Raw genomic sequence first — 21254 nt, 5'->3', positions numbered from 1 at the left:
TGGGAATCGAACCTGGGTCGGCCGTGTGCAAGGCAAATGCCCTACCTGCTGTGCTATTGCTCCAGCCTCAGTTTTTTTTTTTTTATCTTTTCATTTATTTTTCTTCATTCATAGGATTTTATTATCATTCTAAGTATTTTCTAATTGTCAGGCTCATGACTTCTTTAATCAATGAATTAAAGCATGTTTGGGCTGAAGCGATAGCACAGTGGATAAGGCATTTGCCCTGCACGTGGCTGACCCAGGTTCGATTCCCAGAATCTCATATGGTCCCCTGAGTACTGCCAGGAGTAATTCCTGAGTACATGAGCCAGGAGTAAGCCCTGTGCATCAGCATCACCAGGTATGACCAAAAAAGCAAAAAGAAAAAGAAAAAAAAGAAAAAAGAAGTATGTTTAACAATTTTCAAACAAGATCTTTTTTCCTTTATGTTGTTATTTTCCTTTAATTATGTTGTAGACTATACTATACAGTCCATGATATTGCTTCTTTGACATTTGTATTTATAAATGTTTCATATATGTTTGAGAATTATATATTCCTTAACTGTTGTGTAAATATTACTAACTATATTAAATTTAAAAAATAGAGGGGCTGGAGCGATAGCACAGCGGGTAGGGCATTTGCCTTGCACGCGGCCGACCCGGGTTCGATCCCCAGCATCCCATATGGTCCCCTGAGCACCACAAGGAGTAACTCCTGAGTGCAAAGCCAGGAGTTACCCCTGTGCATCGCCGGGTGAGACCCAAAAAGCAAAAAAAAAAAAAAAAAAAAAAAAAAAAATTAAAAAATAGAAAATTTTATTAATCTATAACAATAACAGACTGAACTGGTAGACTGTAGTTGAAAAAGAACAAAGGAATTACATCTTTGTTCTGCATTTAGGAGATCTGACAGGCTTTTTTTGGGGGGAGGGGTATTGAGTAAAACAAAAGCTTTAAGCAGTCCATGTAGAAACTGGAAGAAGAAAATTACAATATGCTTTTGGTAGAAGTTATTTGATATACATATTTATTTTATATCTTAAAAAGCAGAATCACATTAATTTTCTCAATTGAATCATTCTAAGAAGACTGAAATTGAGCATGCTTAGTTTGCTTTAGAAATTTCTGAAGAGCTGCCTGTTACTAGCTTAGGAAGCTTCTTCCTTCCCCACCAGGCTCTCCTGTTCCTTAGGAGGATCTGGTGATGTCGGTTACAACTGGCGCTGAGTAAACAACTCATGATTGAGGTAGTCAAACACTTTCACTTCCTACTAGGAACAACAGGGTGATTTGGCTCACTCTTTATCACCGAGGGCCCTATTAAGTTAGCAGACAGAGAGGGAGGGAAGTTCCTATTGTTAGAGAATTTCCAAAGTTATAAATTGGTGAACTTAAGAGTTTAATTGTGTCGTCCCTTCTTCTGTTGATATGCAAGCAATGGATCTCAGATTTTTGATACAGTGATATGTCATTTTAATAAACTCAGTTCCTTGATTAAATGTATTGGAAAACTATCTCTGGGTAGAGAAGAGTTGTTTATTTCAATGATGTTGCTGAAAGTAGAAAATCAAAGCTGCAAACAGCTGGACATATCTCTTCCTTTCGAAAACCAATGATCACCACACTCCTTTCAGTTTTATAGTCCAAGCAGAGGTGACTGGGAGAATCGGGGGTGTTTTGTGAGGCAGATTGATGATGAGACCAGAAGTGGAGTCATTGGTCCATTTCACTTGTTTTTTGATTCCCAGTAGTTTTACCTGCAGGGAGCAGAAGGGAAATTAAAATAATTTGAATGCATTAATGAGTACAGAATAGAACCAGAACATGGGGGGACAGGGATGGATATCTAAGGAATTAAATAAGGACCAAGGATGGAACATAGTGGTAGAGTGCTTGCCTGGCATTGTGTGAAAGCCCAAGCTTAATTCTGAGCACTCTGAAAATAAATAAATAAAAGGGAATGAATATGGTGAAACCTGGAGTAGGAAGAAACAAAGAAAGAGACCTGCTGATACCTTAGTAACAAATTAAATCTCAGGGCTAGAGATATGGCTCAGTGGTAGAGCACATGCCCTGCATATGTGAGGCCTGGGGTGGGAGATGGGGGTGGGGGGTAGAGAGGTGGAGGGGGAGAGGGAGAAAGAGGATGAGGATGAAAAGGAATAATAAATAAATAATATCAGAAAGGACTGAGTCTATTTACCTCTGTGCTTGAGGTAACTTTGGGGGATCCTAGGTGTAAGATTCCACCTTTTGGCCAGTTCAGGAAAATGGCATAAACATCTGCTTCTTTGGAGGTGTACCTAGATAGAAAGACAGACCATTGTCAAAGACACCTGGCTTGTCACCTTGACACAAACTTACATACTTTGTTATCTCTTTTCCTTTATCCACCAACCCCAAATCCTTTTTTAAAAAAATTTATTTAAATTTATTTATTTTTTCCAACCCCAAATCCTTGAGCCTCCCACTGCCACTAGGAAATGCCATATGTTTGTGTCAGTTAGGTCTGCAGGAAGGAGATGCTCTAGGAGACTCTTTTCAGTGCTGTCTTCTACTTTGGGATGTATGTTTCCTTTGAAAATTCTTTTATTTAATTGGTTCTGAGTGATACTTCAAAGGGCTGAAACAGGCTTTGCATGTTGGGGCCTGGGTTTAATCCCCAGCATGGTTCCCTGAGCACCATCAAGAATAACCCCTGAGCACAGAGCCAAGAGTAACTCCTGACCACCACCAGGTGTGCCCTTTCCCCATTTTATTCTTATTAACATTTTAAGTCTGGCTGGAAAGATCGTACAGCAGGTAGGGAGTTTGCCTTGCATGCAGCCCACCAGGTTTGATTCCTGGCATCCCGTATGTTCCCCTGAGAACCCCCAGGAGTGATTCCTAAGTGTAGAGCCAGGAGTAACCCCTGAGCATCACCAGGTATGGCCACAAAACAAGAACAAAAACAACCAAAACTTTTTTTTTTAATTCTTGAGAAAGAATGGAAGTTCTACATGTGCACCTGTGGCATCAACAAAAAGAATGCATAAACCTGTGAAAGGTGTCTCTGAGAAAATCCACTGGAGAAAACAGCCATCATCGTGGGGAGACTCAGCTCTATAGAACACAGAATTCTGGACAAGTCTGGAGCTAAGGAATGCTTCCTCTGGGTAGAAGGATGGGAGAAGAAGAGACAGAAAGAAATCAGGGATTGGCAAGCTGGTACTGGACATAGAATGCCAACCTAAGGCAGGAAGGTGCTGAATGCACAGGACTTCCAGATCTTCAGCTTTATTGCAACACTTGTCAAGTCAGAAACACACTCTGATTTTACTGAGCTCACTCCTGGCCTGGCCCTGCCCAGCTGGTGGTAGCCTGGGCTTCACTCCACCCAACAGGGTAAACAGCTTTGGGCTCCACCAAAGGGTTCAAGGGTCCATACAATCTGACAGGCTTATAGCCACATCCAGCTCAGAACTAAAGGAAGCTTCCCTAACGTGTGTGCACCAGACCTGATTTCCAACCTAAGACACTGAATGCATAGACCCCCACAGAGGTTCAGGGTTTTTTTTTTTTTTTTGGTCTGCACTCACTTGTAGTACTAAGAATTGGCAGTCCCCAGCATGGACAGGGTGCAACTGTCCCTGGGCCACAGCTGGAAGCAGCCAGTCCAGAGTGTGATTCAGATAGAAAAGAGCTGAAAGATGAGCCCCACCCTTCAGGCCATGCTTCTCAGCCAAGATCCCTGAACTGCTACTGGCAAATGCAAAAATCCTCCCATAGGGTGAGAGCAATAGTACATGGGGTATGGCTCTTGTCTTACATGTAGCCAATTCTGGTTCAATCCTCGGCATCCCCTATGGTCCCTTGAGCATGCTAGGAATGATTCTAAATACAGAACCACCAGGTGTGACCCCAAAACGAAGGAAACAAATCTTCCCATAGGTGCAAAGATCAGTTTGCAGAAGAGTCTTTAGTTACTGGCCAAGTTCCTGTAGACACCATATCAACTGACAGGTACTGGCAACTGTAAACTCTGGGCTGGGGCTAACAGCTACACCTGACGCTACAGCATCCACAGTGCACAGGTGACCCAGACTCTCTGCTGTGATCCAGGTGCACACAGATCAGAGTCACAGGCAGCTGTTTGACCTTTCGAGCAAGTAAGGAATTCTCAGAAGATCTGCAGCTGCCAGAAGTCAGTAGAGTCACAGGCACTAGCCTCGCACTGTAGACAGGAACACCAGCTCACTGCTCAGGCCAGCTGGAACTTGGAGCTCCCATGAAGCACCAGGAATGATGAAAAAATACCAAAAAAAACAAAAGAAGAATAAATTTAGCTGCATCACCAGATGGGGACAGAAGCCCGGGTGTTGGATAACATTGGGTTGTCCTTGCTCCCCCTCAGCCCTCCACAGTGCCCTTGAGGCACACCCAATTCCATCAAGCACTAATAATCCTATATTGCTTTTCTCTTTCCTTTATATCATTTGCATGGTTTAGTAATATCCTTTTTGTATAGACACAGGAAGATAGTTGATGTTACGCTTTGTAACATGGGAACTAATTGACTTCAAAATAATATTTACTCCTGGGTATCCATATTTACTTGACTTAAGCCTCAGTTACTCTTAGTTCCTAGCACTCCAAAAGCAGTGTCCTGACGAAGGGACTGGGTGGACCCAGGGCAAGCTATAAGCTACCCTGGCATCAAAAGGAGACAAGCTAAGTGCCACAAATATAATAAATTAAGAGCATGGTCATGGAACAAACTCTGTCATGACCCAGAAAGAAATAACTGAGTAAGGACCCTGCTGGGGTTAGGAACGACTAACCTGGCCTGAGGACTGTGGTCTGGAATATATAGTGAGATGTCCCCAGGAAGAGCCAACCTTTAAGCTTAATATATCTCTTACCGTGTTCATACAAAGTGACTAGAAATATTATAAGAAATAAATTTACTATGATTGTTTAAATGAATTACTAGCTGAGGAAAGGAGAAAGCAATACACTCTGGATAGAATCCCATCCTTGAGCAGATCTCCTGGTAGTCTGGAGTGTTGAATCCTCAGATGAGATTTTGTCCTTGAGTTAATCTACTGAAGAAGTGGCTTTACCTCTGTTTATTGTTATGACAATGTTCAACCCCACCTATGTGTAACCCCCACCCTTCATGATTCCTATGTAAGAATGATGTAAGGGGAAAGAGGGGACTAGAAAATCGATGACTAGAAAGAGGATGAGAACTGAGACTTTGGGACTTTGGGACTTTGAGGACTAGAAAGACTAGACGACGATGATGACCAGAAGTAGAGGACTATGAGACTAGGATGAGAACGGAAGAAGATATAATGAAAAAAAGGACTTTATGGTCTACAAGGAGACAAGGACGATAAAACTATGGTGACTAGGATTATGACCAAAACTACGACTATGACTGCACTGTAAGGGAGAGATCAGACTATATTGGGGAGGAGAGAGAAATAAACCGACTGCAGACCAGCCTGGGACTCAGTTCCCCAGTTTCTCCATTCCCTGGTCCTTTGTCCGTCTGTCACTACCATGGGCCAGGCAGGGGAATGGCTCTCATCCACGGAATGCACGCATCTTGCGTGTGCCCCCACACCCTTTTCTTTAGAAACTCACACCCAGGAACGTCTTCAACTACATCAGGACTTTCTACACTGTCTGAGGATGGATACAGAGCAACAATCAATCACCTCATTGCTTACTGACCTGAGGAAATCACTAGAAGAGAGAATCAATAAACCTGAAGAAAGATTGATGTAAAGATTAAAGAACTCATTCAAACAGAAGCAAAGGAGCTAAAGGATACAGAGTAGGACTTAGCAGAAGAATGGAAGAAGCCAAAAACTGAATCTCTGACCTTGAATACGAGGCACAGGAAATCATCAATAGAGAAGAGGTAATAGAAAAGAGATTTTAAGAAATAGAGACAACTTAAGAAATATATCTGACAATATCAAGAGGAATGACCTCTCCTTGAAAAAAATTTCAGAAGGTGGAAGAATGGTAGGTGGAAGACATAGTAGCTGAGAATCTCCTCAATCTGAGTCTGGGGTGGGGGTGGGGGGCAGAATTTGTGTATCTTTAATCCAAAAGGATTTAATAGCAGAAGAATGGCTTTGGGATTTCCTCAAAGTAATTTCTAGGCCAACTTATGACTTATAATATGTGCATCTTTGTTTATTTGTTTCCGGGCCACACCTGGTGGTACACAGGGCTTTCTTCTGGCTCTGCACTCAGGGATCACTCCTGAAGGGGTTCAGGAGACTAAAAGGGGTGACTGGAATAGAACCTGGGTTGGCCTTATGCAAGGCAGCTGCCCTCCCTGCCATACTATCGCTGCAACCCTATTGTGCATCTTCTTGATGCCTGTTCTGGCTGGGTCATCGTCCAGTCCCAGCATACACACAAGACATGACTCACCACACAGTTGCGTTCTTTTCCAAGTGCACCCTCCACGGCTTAGATGCATAAATGGCCTCTCCATTGACTTGCAGCCACTTCCCCACACCAAGAAGCCTTTCTTGGAAAATGGGATCAATCACTCCATCTTTAGTGGGTCCAATGTTGAGAAGATAGTTGCCTCCCAAACTTACTGTCTGAACCAGTTCCTGGAGAGAACAGAAATAATAAAATCCGAGCTAAGAATGCAAAGCCTGGCATATCTGTTTCAAACAGATATTGAGAAGGAAAATAATCTTGGGAAGAATTCTTTCACTGTTATATGAATATCCTTTAGCCTTTTTGCTTGTTTGTTTTTGGGCCATACTCAGGGCTTCCTCCTGGCTCTGCACTCAGGAATCACTTCTGGCAGGACTTGGGGGACCATATGGGATGCTGGGGATCAAACCCAGGTCAGCCTCATACAAGGCAAGTGCCCTACCCACACTACTATTTCTGGCCTCAATTCAATTCTTTATCCTTTTGGGAAAAAAATCCTGTTTTTAGCATTATGAAAGCAAGACAGGTTTACATGAGAAAACTGGTATGTCCTGTCTACTTGATGAACACATGTTGTTTTTGTTTTGTTTTTGGTTTGGTTTTTGGGTCACACCAGCAATGCTCAAGGGTTACTCCTGGCTCTGTGGTTAGGCATTACTCCTGGTGGTGCTCAGGGGACCATATGGGATGCTGGGGATTGAACCCAGGTTGGTTACATGCAAGGCAAATGCCCTATCCACTGTACCATTGCTCCAGCTCCCAATGAACATATGTATTAACCCAAATTCCAGGGAGTGATCATGGGCACTTCCCTGTGGGACTGTCCCTCCATAGTGCTGTATGCTACAGGGGAAGGGCCACTGATCAGAAGCACAGTGTATCTAATCCAAAAGGATTTAATAGCAAAAGAATGGCTTTGGAATTCCCAACAGGGGAGCTGGGAATAAAGCACTTGGCCATGAAGGTATCATGCAGAGCCCTTCAGAGAGAATTCAGGGATGAGACAGGAGATTTTGAGTGGCTTCTTTGCAAACTGGTGAGCTGGAAGATATCTGAGAGTTTCTGAGCCACTCTACTTGTGATGCGCTGTAAATGTAAGCTTATACTTGCCTGTGAGGCTGGAGTGATAGTACTGGGCACAGGGTACTTGCCTTGCTCGTGGCCAACCTGGCACCACATAAGGTCCCCCGAGCCTCACCAGGGGTGATCCCTGAACATGGAGCCAGGAGTAAGCCCTGAACACCACTGAGTATAGCCCAAAACACCCCCTCAAAATATACACACATACATATATACTGCCCCTTTAGCAAAACAGGCACTCAAGAGAAAAGTCTGAAAGACATCTGAAATGGGATATGTATGTATGTGTACCTGTTTACTATGAGCACATACATATGCATTCCAAGGCAGTACCAAAATTAAACTTATGTAAAGAAAAATTTCATTACGGAGGAGAAATTTAGGTAAGAGTAATCTAGAGGCATCGCAGAAAATACCTTTTTTTTTTTTTTTGCTTTTTGTATCACACCCAGCAATGCACAGGGGCTCTGCACTCAGGAATGACTCCTGGCGGTGCTCAGGGGACCATATGGGATGCTGGGATTTGAACCTGGGTTGGCCGTGTGCAAGGCAAACACCCTACCCGCTGTGCTATTGCTCCAGCCCCAGAAAATACCATTTAAGTTTTAATTTTTTTTTCTTCTTTCCAGTCTTTTCCTACCCAGTTTTCTACCCTGGGATCACCTATTTTATATTCATAGACATTTTAACACTTAAGGAAAATGCACCTGCCTACTTCATTATTCCTTTATGTTTGTTAAAAAAAAAAACCCAACTGAAAACCACTTCTATGCCCAACTGGAAATAATTTTGGGAGAAACATCTCTGTACATAAAACTTCCTTCTCTGATGATAACAATTTCCTTAGGACAGATTTCTGTAAGCGCTCAGCAACTCTGCAGGATTCTCGTGAGCTGCACTTACATCTGGTCAGTAATGGGCTTCTGCCATGTTTCTAGTTCACACTTAACAAACGACTGACTCTCAGGTTTCCTACCGAAATGATTTCAGCTTCGTTCATAATCTCAGAAATAAGCATGTTGCGGCGATAGCCCCAGGAGCGCTTGTCTATGCTGGTGCACATTTCCCACTTGTGAGATGGCACGGTCTGGGGTTTGAATTTGTCTTCACAGTTGTAGTATCCTCCATGGTGACAGGAACAGTTCTGACCCCATCGGTCATTCACTACCACCTCATCCTAAAGGAGCAAAGAGAACCGGGTCATCACATATAAAACCACTCAACTTCGAACCACAGTCTGATCATTGAAGAGTCTAAGTGGGAGCAAGAAACAGACCAAGGCTGGACAGTCATTCTGAACTGGTGCCCTTTTACCCTGGATGTGAACTGAGCAAGCTAGAGTTTTTTTTTTTTTTTTTTGGTGGGGAGACTGTAACTACTATCCAATGGGAAGTAGCAAGGCATGCTATTAAATATTTCAGCATAAACTTTCCTCAAACCAATGAAATATCCAGCTCCAAAATGTTAATAGTGTTGACAGGGGATTAGAGAGATAGTACAGTGGGTAGGGTGCTTGCCTTGCACACAGAGAACCTGGGTTCAATCCCCAACACCTCATATGGTCCACTGAGCACTGCCAGGAGTGATCCTCAAGTGAAGAGCCAGGAATAAGCCCTGAGAACCACTGGGTATGATCCCCAAAAACAAACAAAAAAATCCTGACAAACCCTGGTCTACTGATAGGTAATGTCAGATCTGGGAGGGACTGTTTCAAAGACCATCTAGAAAATTACTTACTCTATTAGAGGAGAAATGAAGAATAGCTTTGTCCAAGATCATATTCCCTAGAGAGTTTTGGAAAGCTACAGCTAGGAGGCAGGGATTAATCAAATATTCTTTTCTTTTTTTTAAGGTCTTGCTAGACTCAGAGATCACTATATGGGACATCTTTGTGTAAATGTTTAACTTTACTGTGAGTTTTTTTTTTTGTTTTGTTTTTTTTTTCTTTTTAGGTTATACCCGGTGATGCACAGGGGTCACTCCTGGCTCTGCAATCAGGAATTAACCCCCGGTGGTGCTCAGGGGACCATATGGGATGCTGTAATCGAACCCGGGTTGGCCACATGCAAGGCAAATGCCCTACCACTGTGCTATTGCTCCAGCCCACTGTGAGATTTATACTTGAGTGTCCAAGGTAAATAAAACACAGTTGCTGCCATTATAAATCCAGCAGAGATGTGTTGAGACATGATTATCACAAAAAAGTTAACTACCTAGAGATGAACGTAAGAGCCAACAGTGTAACCTCTGGCAGGAAAGGGAATGAACTTCCAGGAAGGAATCTGAATCTCCATAATATCAGTTTACTTCAAACAAATACTTATTGGAAAGGCAATTTGATGGCATTTAAGATTGAAGACAGAACAACGAATGAGGTCTCAAATCTTGCCTTCACAGAGTTGGAGATAATACAGCAAGTTGGGTGCTTGCCTGGCACGCAGCCAACCTGGGTTTGACCTGTGGCATCCCATATGGTTCCCTGAACTCCACCAGGAGTGATCCCTGAGCACAGAGCCAAGAATAAACCCTGAGCATGGCCAGGTGTGGTCAAATATCAATCAGTCAGTCAAAACCTTGTCTTCATAATGAAGAAAAGAGATATCAAGGGAAATAGCATCTGAAATACACTGGGTAAGTGATAATGGGGAAAAATAGCAGGGAAAAGCATACAGCGTCAGGGGATGGACAGATACTACAGTGGGTAGGACATTTACCTTGCATGCGGCCCACCTGGATTTGATCCCCAGCATCTATATGATCTCCTGAGCACCACCAGGAGTAATTTCTGAGTGCATAGCCAGGAGTAACTACTGAGCATTGCCGGGTGTGGCCCACTCTACCACACTACCCCCCAAAACAGCATATAGTATCACAGGGTCAGGGTGTAATTTCAGGCTCAGTGTTGGGCCAGCTGCATTAAGTATGTACCCTTCTCTAAGCCCCGTGGAAAGTGCAGGTGTGAGCTGTGCAGGATTACAGCCCCAGGAACAGGGGGCTGTTATCTCCTAAATGTCCTGTCCTGACATATTCTAGCTCTCAAGCAGCCCTCCCAGACACGAAAAGCATCACAGCCAGAATGGGAGAACAGGGTCTGCAGGATCCCATCCCAGAGTTCATGTCTGAGTCACCCCAGTGTGACGCCCCTAGGAGAGAAGAAGCACCTCTAGCAGCCTCTGCCCCACAATTTGGCCAGTCCCCAAACACCACTTTTGTCTTAGATGATCTCGTTCTCTTTAATGTTCTACACCAGACAGTGCTCTGTTCTAAGTCTAGTAACAACTATCCAAAATGATTTTTTAGTAGTTGTTATTATTCTGGGGCCACACCTGGCAGTGCTCAGGGGACGATATGTGATGCTGGGATTCCAACAAGAGTTGTAAACTACAGCCACATGCTAGCGAAGTGCCTCAACCTTTGCACTCTCTCTCCAGCCACCCATATGCTGTTTATATTCTTATTTATGTTGCTGTTGTCACTGTCTTAACTCCAGAGGTAAGCTTTCTTTGATCAAAAGAGATAAATCAGAGATAAATCATGCAATCACATACTTTGACTGGACTGTCGTTGTAGAGCCAAGCAAGAAACCCTGTAGAGTTCCAATAAGAATCAGGACTTTCCCAGTCTCCATCAGACCAAATCAAGTCAGGTCTGTACCTGAAAGACAGGCAATTAGAACAGTTTATTATATGAATTAATTCACAGCAAAGTCTTATGGATTTATTTGCCTGCAAAAAGCTGGCTACTCTCACTGGGGGTCACAGTGCTATTCAGGGCACCATGTGGTACCAAGGATAGAATTGGGGTTGACCGCATGCAATGCAAGCACCTTAACCACCATACTGCCAAATTGCAAACATTAACCTTCTCACATTTCATTGACTATTTATTTATTTAAATTTTTCTTTTTGGGTCACACCTGGCGATGCACAGGGGTTGCTCCTGGCTCTGGACTCAGGAATTACTCCTGGCGGTGCTTAGGGGACCATATGGGACGCTAGGAATCGAAACCAGGTTGACCGTGTGCAAGGCAAACACTCAACCCGCTGTGCTATCGCTCCAGTCCCAACCTTCTCACATTTTAAAAACACTTCAAATTATCATAGCATAAAGAATACAGAAAAAGAGGCAAAACATTAATACACACACATACATGAAAACCCCCTTTGCTAACATAACTACTATTTGATACACAGCAATTTGTCCTATTCCTTCCTAATCATTAGTTTTGGTTTGGAGTCATAGCCAGTGGTACTCAGAGGCTACTCCTGGCTGGGTGGTTGGGGGTTCTCATAGCAGTGCTCAGGGGACCATGCAATATTGGGGATTGAAGCTGGGTCTTTTGTATGCTTCTACATGCAAAGTATATGCTTAGTCCATTGAGTTATCTCTTCATCTCTTTCTAATCCTTCTGTTTTGTGGGGGGGAGGGGAAGGCAAGCGGGGGAATCTGCAGTGCACTGGCAGTGCTCTGGGAACATGATGCAGTGCCATGGAACCCATGGCTGCACACATTGAGCTACATCCCCAGCCCAATTTCTCCCTCAATTTTTTTTTTTTTTTTGGTCACATTCAGCAATGCTCAGGGGTTATTCCTGGCTCTGCACTCAGGAATTACCCCTGGCAGTGCTGGGGGACCATATGGGATGTTGGGGATCGAACACAGGTTGGCTTTGTGCAAGGCCCTATCCACTGTACTATTGCTCCGACCCCTCTTCCTCATCTTTTATTTACTGCTTTTAAAATGAAGAGTGACAGGCTTCCTCTACAAGCCCATTGTTCCCCCTTGAACGCTATCTTGATTGTTTATCTCTGTGTATCTTGGCTTGCTTTCCCACCTAGAGAAGCACAGTGAACACCTCCTTCTCTCTCTCCTCCCATATCTTTCTAAATAAGTTTCAATAAAAGCTCTTTGTTGGAGCTGGAGCAATAGCACAGCAGGTAGGGCGTTTGCCTTGCATGCAGCCGACCCGGTTCGATTCCTCCGTCCCTCTTGGAGAGCCCGGCAAGCTACCAAGAGCATCCCGCCCACATGGCAGAGCCTGGCAAGCTACCTGTGGTGTATTCAATATGCCAAAAACAGTAACAACAAGTCTCACAATGGAGACGTTACTGGTGCCTGCTCGAGCAAATGATGAATAACAGGACGAGAGTGCTATAGTGCCTGTGTGGTGTGGGAAGAGGGGGTCCCATCAGGGCTATACTTGGTGGTGATAAAGAGGCCATACAGTGCTGGGTATCAAGGGCCCTGTGCATGCCAGCCCTTACGGTTAACTCTCTGGCCCTTCTTCCCATTTTAAAGAGCAAGTACCAAAAGCTCACGGGGGAGCTGGAGCCATAGCACAGCGGGTAGGGCGTTTGCCTGGCATGTGGCTGATCTGGATTCTATTCCCAGCATTCCATATGGTCCCTTGAGCACCACCAGGAGTAATTCCTGAGTGCATGAGCCAGGAGGAGTAATCCCTGTGCATCGCCAGGTGTGACCCAAAAAAGCAAAACAACACAAAACAAAACAAAAGCTCACAGGGAGCATATTGCACAGGGGCATGAAAGAACTTGTAAGTAACGGGGTCTGCAACTCACACTCATCTGATGTCAAATCCTGTGCTGTAACTGAGTAATTAGCAAGCAGGTGAACTCCAAGAAAAAGACTGGCTGAGTGGCCAGACACAGCACAGGGATCTGCTTCCCCGAGTACACATGTGAAACTCTGCTAGGCACTTTATGTTCATTGGTTCATACACAACAATATGCTGTATATTATCCACATTTTGCAAAAAAATAAAAAAAATAAAAATCTAGGGCCAGAGCCATAGCATAGTGGGTAGGCCATTTGTCCATGGTTCCATCCCTGCAATCCTCTATGGTCTCCCCAGCACTGCCAGGAATGATTCCTGAGTGCAGAGCCAGGAGTAAGCCCTGAGCATCTCCAGGTGTGGCCACAAAACAAACTAAAACCAAAACCAAAACCAAAAAAAGAAAAGAAAAGAAAAATATTTAAAAAATTGTGAATAGTTCAGACCATAGAGCTGGCAATAAAGGAATTGGGTGGGGCCAGGGAGGCAGTGCAAAGGGCTGAAATTCATACTTTGCATGTATAATGTCTGGATTTAATACCCAGTATCTCAACATTCCCAGAGAACCACTGGATCCCCCTAACAACAACAACAACAACAACAACAACAACAAAAGGAACAAGGAACAGAATTTCAGATTCAGTTCTGATTTCTTATTTTTTAGGGACCACACTTGGCAGTGCTCAGGGGCTACACTAGGCTCAGTGCTTGGGGGGTTTCTCCTGATGGTGCCTAGAGACTATCAGTGCCAGGTATGGAATCTGGGCTCCTGTATGCTAAACATGTGCTACAACCAGACAGCCTCTAACGGTCAGATTCAGTTCTTTCTCACTGTACGCCTCTGCGAGTTCCTGACAACTGTACTATTTATTTAAATAAGTCACTTTTCCCCCCTTCCTTCTTTCTATCTTTTCTTCCTTCCTTCCTTTTTACATCCACTAGTGACAAATTTCAAGATGAGAGTGATCATTTTAAGAATAACAGCCCTGGGGCCGGAGCGATAGCACAGCGGTAGGGCGTTTGCCTTGCACGCGGCCGACCCAGGTTCGATCCCCGGCATCCCATATGGTCCCCCAAGCACCGCCAGGAGTAATTCCTGAGTGCAGAGCCAGGAGTAACCCCTGAGCATCGCTGGGTGTGACCCAAAAAGCAAAAAAAAAAAAAAAAAAAAAAAAAGAATAACAGCCCTGGGGCTGGAGCAATAGCACAGCGGGTAGGGCGTTTGCCTTGCAAGCGGCCTACCCGGGTTCGATCCCCGGCATCCCATATGGTCCCCCAAGCACTGCCAGGAGTAATTCCTGAGTGCAAAACCAGGAGTAACCCCTGAGCATCGCTGGGTGTGACCCAAAAAGCAAAAAAAAAAAAATAAAAAAAATAACAGCCCTATTTTGTTCATTTTGGTCATGCTGGTGGTCCCGGGGCTGGGACTCAGGCTCTCACACCCAATCTTTATTACTAAGATACATCCACAGCCCAACACCTTATACTGTCCCAGACTTTGTGATGGGAACTACTCACTTATTATTCTGAGCAGGGTATAAAAATAAAGTATTTCTTTATTATCTGGGTTTTTTGGCCACATCCAGGGGATCTCAGGGCTTACTCTTGGCTCTGTACTCAGGGAACACTGCTGGTGGGCTTAGGGGATTGATGGGGTGCCAAGGATCGAACCTGGATTGGCTGCATGCAAGGCAAGTTCTCTACCTACTGTACTATCTCTCCAGCCAGTATTCTCACTTTAGATAGACACTGAGGCTCAGAAGGGTTATCTTTTTAAGACTGGGGGGAAGAAAAACCAACTGAGAAATAGCAAAGGTCAGAATTCAAAGGGAGACCTGTTTACACCAAATCATTTGCAAGGTTCATTAGTCTGAGTTGCTCTTCTTCCGAGTTCTGACAAAGAAAACAGCATGCAAAGAAGGAATAAAACTACCAACCCCTCCCCCCCCCCCGCCCCGCTTTGGTTTCTTTTTGAGTCACACCCAGCAGTGCTCAGGGTTTATTCCTGGTTCTGTTCTCAGAGATCACTCCTTGAAGGCTCATAAGACCATATGGACTGTGGGGGATGGAACCTGGGTTGGCTGTATGCAAGGCAAACACCCTGCCCACTGTACTATCACTCCAGCCCTAGAGCAAAACTTACTTTACCAAGTTTGACTAGTTTAGTATAAAGGCAATGTAGCCATATTATAAAAATTTTGGCAAGTAGGAGAGAAAAACGATCTTATTTGGATACAATATCACTTTTATTATTTTAATGTCTTCTGAACTCCTTTCTCTACCCCCATAGTTCACCCTATTTCTCTTCTTTCCAAGTTAATAGTATCCCACAGAAAATTCTGATTTAACTGAATAACATTTTAAGGCCCAAACTCTCCTGTTTTTTTTTTACCTGTTTACAGGGTCGTATACTTACCTGGTTACAAGGTCATATAGCTCTGGCATTGTTTTTTCTTTAACAAAAAACTGTGTTTTGAAGTTATTTTTCTTATCAAGTACGTAAAGTGGATGGAACCATTCTAAGAGTGAGTGATAGAGTCCATACCGCATGTTCCTTAAACAGAAAAACAGAACAGCATCTATCATTTAAGAAAAACACCCTATTTTAACAAATATTAATTTTAACACAATGAGGAGGTGGGATCCAATACCATTTTCTTAAATTATCTCTTATTTAGCCACATAAGCAAAATGCCTTGGTTTACAATACTTTTGCTAATACACATAACTACTTTTTTTTGTAGGGGGAGGGTTGGGGTCACACCTGGAGGTATTTAGGGACTGGTCCTGGCTCTGTGCTCAGGAATGACCCCTGGTAGTTCTCAAGGAACCAGGGATGTGGTGCCCCTGGGATTCAAGCAAATGCCTATACTATCTCTCCAGCCCCCACAGAACTACTAAAAAAAATTAATTAAAAAAAATTTTAGACACACTATGGTTTATTCATTTATTTCCTTTTGGATGACATCTGATGATGCTCAGAGGTTACTCCTGGCTCTGCACTCAGAGATCAATTACCCCTGGCAGGGTTCAGAGGATCAACCTGGACAGGCTGCATGCAACCTGGACAGGCTGCATGCAACAGGCAGATACAACCCACCATCATATCTCTCTGGCCCCTACACACCATGATTTCTTTTTTTCTTTATTTATTTTTGCTTTTCAGGTCACATCTGGCAATGTACAGGGGTTACTCTTGGCTGTACACTCAGGAATTACTCCTGGCGGTGCTCAGGGAACCATATGGGATGCTGGGAATCGAACCCGGGTTGGCCGCATGCAAGGCAAACGCCCTACCCACTGTGCTGTTGTTCCAGCCCCGACACACACCACGCTTTAAACCAGAGTATCACCCCCCTCAGCCCACCATCCCCATACCTTTTTTGTTTGTTTGTTTTGGGCCACAACCGGCAATGCTCAGGGCTCAGATCTGAGCCCTGTGCTCAGGGATCACTCCTGGTGGGACTTGGGGGACCAGATGGTGTGCTGGGGATCAAACCCAAATTGGCTGTGTGCAAGGCAAATACCCTACCTACTGTACTATCTCTCCAGCCCCTATTATTTATTTTTCCCTTAAGATTTACTAAATTTTGCCGGAGTGATTGACCCAGGCTCAATCTCCAGCACCCCATATGGTCCTCCAAGTCTTCCAGGAATGATCCCTGCATGCACAGGCAGAAGTAAGCCCTGAGCAATGCAGGTTGTGGCCCCAAGCCAAAAATATTTAGTACATTTTTTCCCTTCTGATTTTTAGGCCACATATGGCAGTGCTGGGGTGGAAGGCGGGGGGGACTATTCTACTTGGGGGACACTTTCAATGGTGTTCTAGGGGCCACATAGTGCTGAGGACAGAACTTAGTTCTCCTGCACACAAGGCTTGGTCTCCATACTTTGATACATCTCCTTAGCCCAGTGATAGTTCTTTTTTTTTTTTTGCTTTTTGGGTCACACCCAGCGATGCTCAGGGGTTACTCCTGGCTTTGCACTCAGGAATTACTCCTGGCAGTGCCTGAGGGACCATATGGGATGCCAGGGATCAAACCCGGGTCGGCCACGTGCAAGGCAAACGCCCTACCTGCTGTGCTATCGCTCCGGCCCCCAGCCCAGGGATAGTTCTTAATGAAATGTGGTTAATCTATTTTTATATACAATAAAATGTGATTTGGGATTTTTGAGGGATGTCAATTTTTTTTTTTTAATCCAGAATTGCTCAGAGACTATTTCTAGCACAGAGCTGACGGTTGCTCCCAGTGGTGCCTGGCAGAGCTAAGGATCACACCCAGGGTTCCTGCATGCAAGTATGTGCCCCAGCCCCTTAAGCTTTCTACTTGCCCCATTAAAGACTGTTTCGTGCTAACAATGGTGAGTTTCAGGGCCAGAGAGATAGTACAGGGCACAGGGCACTTGCCTTGTGACTGACCTGGGTCCAATCTGGAGTACCACATATGCACCCCCCCCGCCCCGCCACTGCCCTGCCCCAAAAGGTATTTTGAAATAACTATTATGCAAGTAAGAAATGAGGATAAAATTGCAATGACACAGATAAGGCAGAAAGAACTACAGTAAAGTACTTCATCATATGATTTGGGCAATAAACAGATACACAGAAGGTAAAAGAACTACTAGTCCAGATCTAATCAACATCTCAAATTTTATGCAGGGTTACTTTTGGGACACCTGGTAGTGATCAGGGGTTATTCCTAAAAGAGAGGGCAGAGTAACAGTAACTGGAGACACATACCTCTTACGCACGGCTTTTTCCAATTCACCAACCAAATCACGATGGGGTCCCACATCCATGGAGTTCCAGTTCCAAGATACAGAACTTGGCCAGTTGGTGAAGCCTTCGTGATGCTTTGTTGTCAGGACTACATACCTGGAGACATGGAGACATGGAGACCAGGTGGGTGAAGGAAGGAGGCACTGAGCCCTGAGCGTGAACTTCCCCCTTGGAAGATGGTTGGGAGGGGCCGGTGAGACAGTACAGGGGTTCAAGGCCATGCCAAGCATATGGCCTCCCTGGTCCAACTTGGTCCTCTGAGCATTGCTGGGGATATTCTTGGAGGGCCCCCAAACACTGGGGTGATCTGGGTAATCCCTGGCACTTCAGGCCCAGAAAAGCACCACATTCCCGGCACTCTTACATTTGAACTACAGCTTGGTGGTAGTAGGCACTCTCGGCCCCCCAACCACCCCTCCATCCCCCACCACAGTACCACTTAAGAGGGGGGGGGGGGAAGGCCATAAGAAGATAGGTTGAAACTATGTGTCTAAGGGGAAAAAAAAAAAGAAAAATGGTTGAGAGAAATTGAAATCTCAGGGTTGGAGTGATAGCACAGTGGGTAGGGCGTTTGCCTTGCACACAGCCGACCCAGGTTCGATTCCCAGCATCCCATATGGTCCCCTGAGCACCGCCAGGGGTAATTCCTGAGTGCAGAGCCAGGAGTGACCCCTGTGCATTGCCGGGTGTGACCCACCCCCCCAAAAAAAAGAAATTGAAATCTCTTTGCATGGGTGCCTACATTAAGGACACCCAGAGTGTAGCGAGCATCCTCTCCAGCTGAGGGGGAGGAGCAAAGAGAAGAAATTCTGGTCCTTCAAAGCTGCTGCTGGGTACTGAAAGTCACAGGCTGTTGCGGAGAACTTTAAGACTCTTTTTTTTGGGGGGGGGCACCCTGCCATGCTCAGGGGTTATTCCTGGCTCTACATTCAAAAATCACTCTTGTCAGTGATTGGGGGACTCTATGGGACACCAGGGATTGAACCCAGGTTGGTGGCATGCAAGGCAAGCGCCTTACCTGCTGTACTATCGCTCCTCCTGCAAACTTTAAGACTTTAAAAGACAGATAGTATGGAGTGATACTACAGCAACAGGTCAGTCTCCTTGCATGTGGCCGACCTGGGTTCACCCTGAGTACTGCATGTGGGCCCCTGAGCCCCCAGGAGTGATCCCTGAGCACAGAGCCAAGAGTAACTCCTGAGCATACCCAGGTATGGTCCAAAAACCAAATCAAAACTACCCCCTCAAAAAAAAAAAAAAAACAACCCTAAAACTAAACCCATGTGTTGATGAGGGGCCAGTAAGATAACTCAAAGGGCTGGAATACAAGCATTCCATACTGGGCAACACATGTGGCCACAAAAGCAAAATGAAACAGAAAGCAGATGACCCAGGCAATGTGGTGCAGTGATAAGAACCTACATCTGGGAGTCAAGTTTCCGGGTTTAGAGTGTTAAAAGTTATCTTGCCCAAGCAAGGACGTCTCCATGATCTTAATTTTTTTTTAATTTGTAAATTATGGTTCTTCAAAGCTAGTAAAAGACAGAGAATACCTTTTCCTGTTTATAACACTAATGTCAGCTCTGCTTCCAGGAAAAAGCAAGGAGACAAGGTGAGGGTAGACAGTACCTCCCCGCCTCCAGCCTTACTCTCCTCCAAAGGACCTCGTCCCAGAAGCCACACTCATCCTTCCAGAAGCATCACTTCCTAAGTCAATCCCTGGCGACCTATCTAGGGATAGGTCGCCAGGGACCTATCTCTCCTTCAGGAGAGGCTGCAGCCTCCCGCCACTTCCCGATTCCCAGCTTTCCCTAGCCCTGCAGGAGATACTTGTCCATTCTCAAACACCCACAGGCAAGCTCCATCCTTTGGAACAAGTCTGAAGCACTTCTGAAGGGGCCCCTCTCCCAGCATGCCAGATCCTCCTCCCCCCTTTCCTTCAGCACTGGAGCACTGTCGTCCCGTCCCGTTCATCGATTTGCTCAAGCAGGCAGCAGTAACGTTTCCATTGTGAGACTTGCTACTGTATTTGGCATATCGAATACGCCAAATAAACTGGGGAGCTTGCCAGGCTCTACCGCGGGCAGGATACGCTCAGTAGCTTACTGGGCTCCCCCGAGAGGGATGGAGGAATCGAACCCGCGTGGAAAGCGTGCAAGGCAAACGCCCTACCCGCTGTGCTATAGCTCCAGTCCTCCCCTCGGCAAACAGGGAAAAGAAAGAGCTGGTGGAGCACTTGCCCTGCACAAATGAGGCCCTGGGCTCAATCCCCAGCAAGGCAGGAAACAGAAAGAAAGTACTTTACCTCCCCCCACCCCCTCCTCTAATCACAGGAGGAAGCTGAAACACGGGCTGGAGTTCACAGTGCAACCAGGATCACAAGCTTCAAGTCATGGGATCCTGAGAGTCTTGCCCTGCAAAGAGACATTAGGCGTCCCCTAGCGCCATCCTCTTGGCGCTGAAGGCTACCAGAGCCACCACCTCCGGGAAACTTATTTTCTTTGAATCCCCAGACACACCCGCGTGTGCTCAGGCACCTCCGGATTCGCGTCTGCAGCCCCGTGGGAAGGGCCCTGGGACACGAGGCAGAGCGGGCGTAAGGCTCAGTGAGCCCAACGCCGGCCCGGCCAGCGTGGCCGGGCAGGGGCGCCCCGGCCGCCCCGCGGGGACACTCACTTGGCCCCCGCCGCCAGGAAAAGGCTGGCCCAGGCGTCGGGGTCGAAGAAGCGCGCGGTGAACAGCGGCCCGAATTCGGCGTAGCTGAAGCCGGGCGGGTAGTTGTCGCGCATGAACCGCTGGTACTGAGGCTTGGCATCGCCCTTCCAGTGCCACCAGAACCACTCGCTGCCCCAGGCCGGGACCGAGAACACACCCCAGTGCAGAAACACCCCGAACTTGGCCTCATCGAACCAGCTGGGCAGCGGCCGGGAGTCCAGACTCGTCCAGTCCGGGGTGTACTGGATCTCAGAAAGGGCTGGGACCCCGGCCAGAAGCACCAAGGCGGCGGCCCAGAGCAGCAGCAGCAGCCCGGAGCCCCCAACCCGAGACCTCACGCCGCGACACCCCATCGCGGCCACTGAGTCGCCACCGCTCTCCCGGAACTCGCCGGTGCAGGGCGGGGCCACGCCCACTTAGAGATGATTGGTTTGCAAGGAAAGGGGGCGGGTCAATCCAGGCTGCTAGGTTACCGGGTCTCGTCCCGGCTCTCTAGGGCGACCCTGCTGCGCCCTCTGGTGCTCAAAATGTAGTAAGGCGCGGGGAGGCGTTGACAGCGCTGATAAAGGATGGACCAGAGAATTTAACAGGGATTTCATTGCACGGGTTAAATATCGGAAGCGGAGAAGGTCCGATGTGTACAGAGAACTAGAAGCAGTTCCTTTTGCTT

At 46.0% G+C, this 21254-nt stretch overlaps 1 protein-coding gene across 1 annotated transcript; it reads right to left on the bottom strand.

Moving 5' to 3' along the window:
* Positions 1–881: 881 nt before the first annotated feature.
* On the bottom strand, positions 882–20985 carry FUCA1 (alpha-L-fucosidase 1). Its single transcript, XM_004603694.2, has 8 exons — positions 20546–20985; positions 17831–17965; positions 15506–15643; positions 11066–11171; positions 8494–8694; positions 6420–6607; positions 2188–2287; positions 882–1741 (listed from the first exon to the last, which is right to left on the bottom strand). The coding sequence occupies exons 1-8, from the start codon at positions 20935–20937 to the stop codon at positions 1601–1603; spliced, it is 1401 nt and encodes a 466-aa protein (XP_004603751.2). The 5' UTR covers positions 20938–20985; the 3' UTR covers positions 882–1600.
* Between the last annotated feature and the right edge of the window lie 269 nt (positions 20986–21254).

Source organism: Sorex araneus, chromosome 5 (assembly GCF_027595985.1).
Source record: "Sorex araneus isolate mSorAra2 chromosome 5, mSorAra2.pri, whole genome shotgun sequence".
Taxonomy (NCBI): Eukaryota; Metazoa; Chordata; class Mammalia; order Eulipotyphla; family Soricidae; genus Sorex; species Sorex araneus.
Note: the sequence above shows the minus strand (reverse complement) of the source record. Positions and strands in the feature narration are given on the sequence as shown.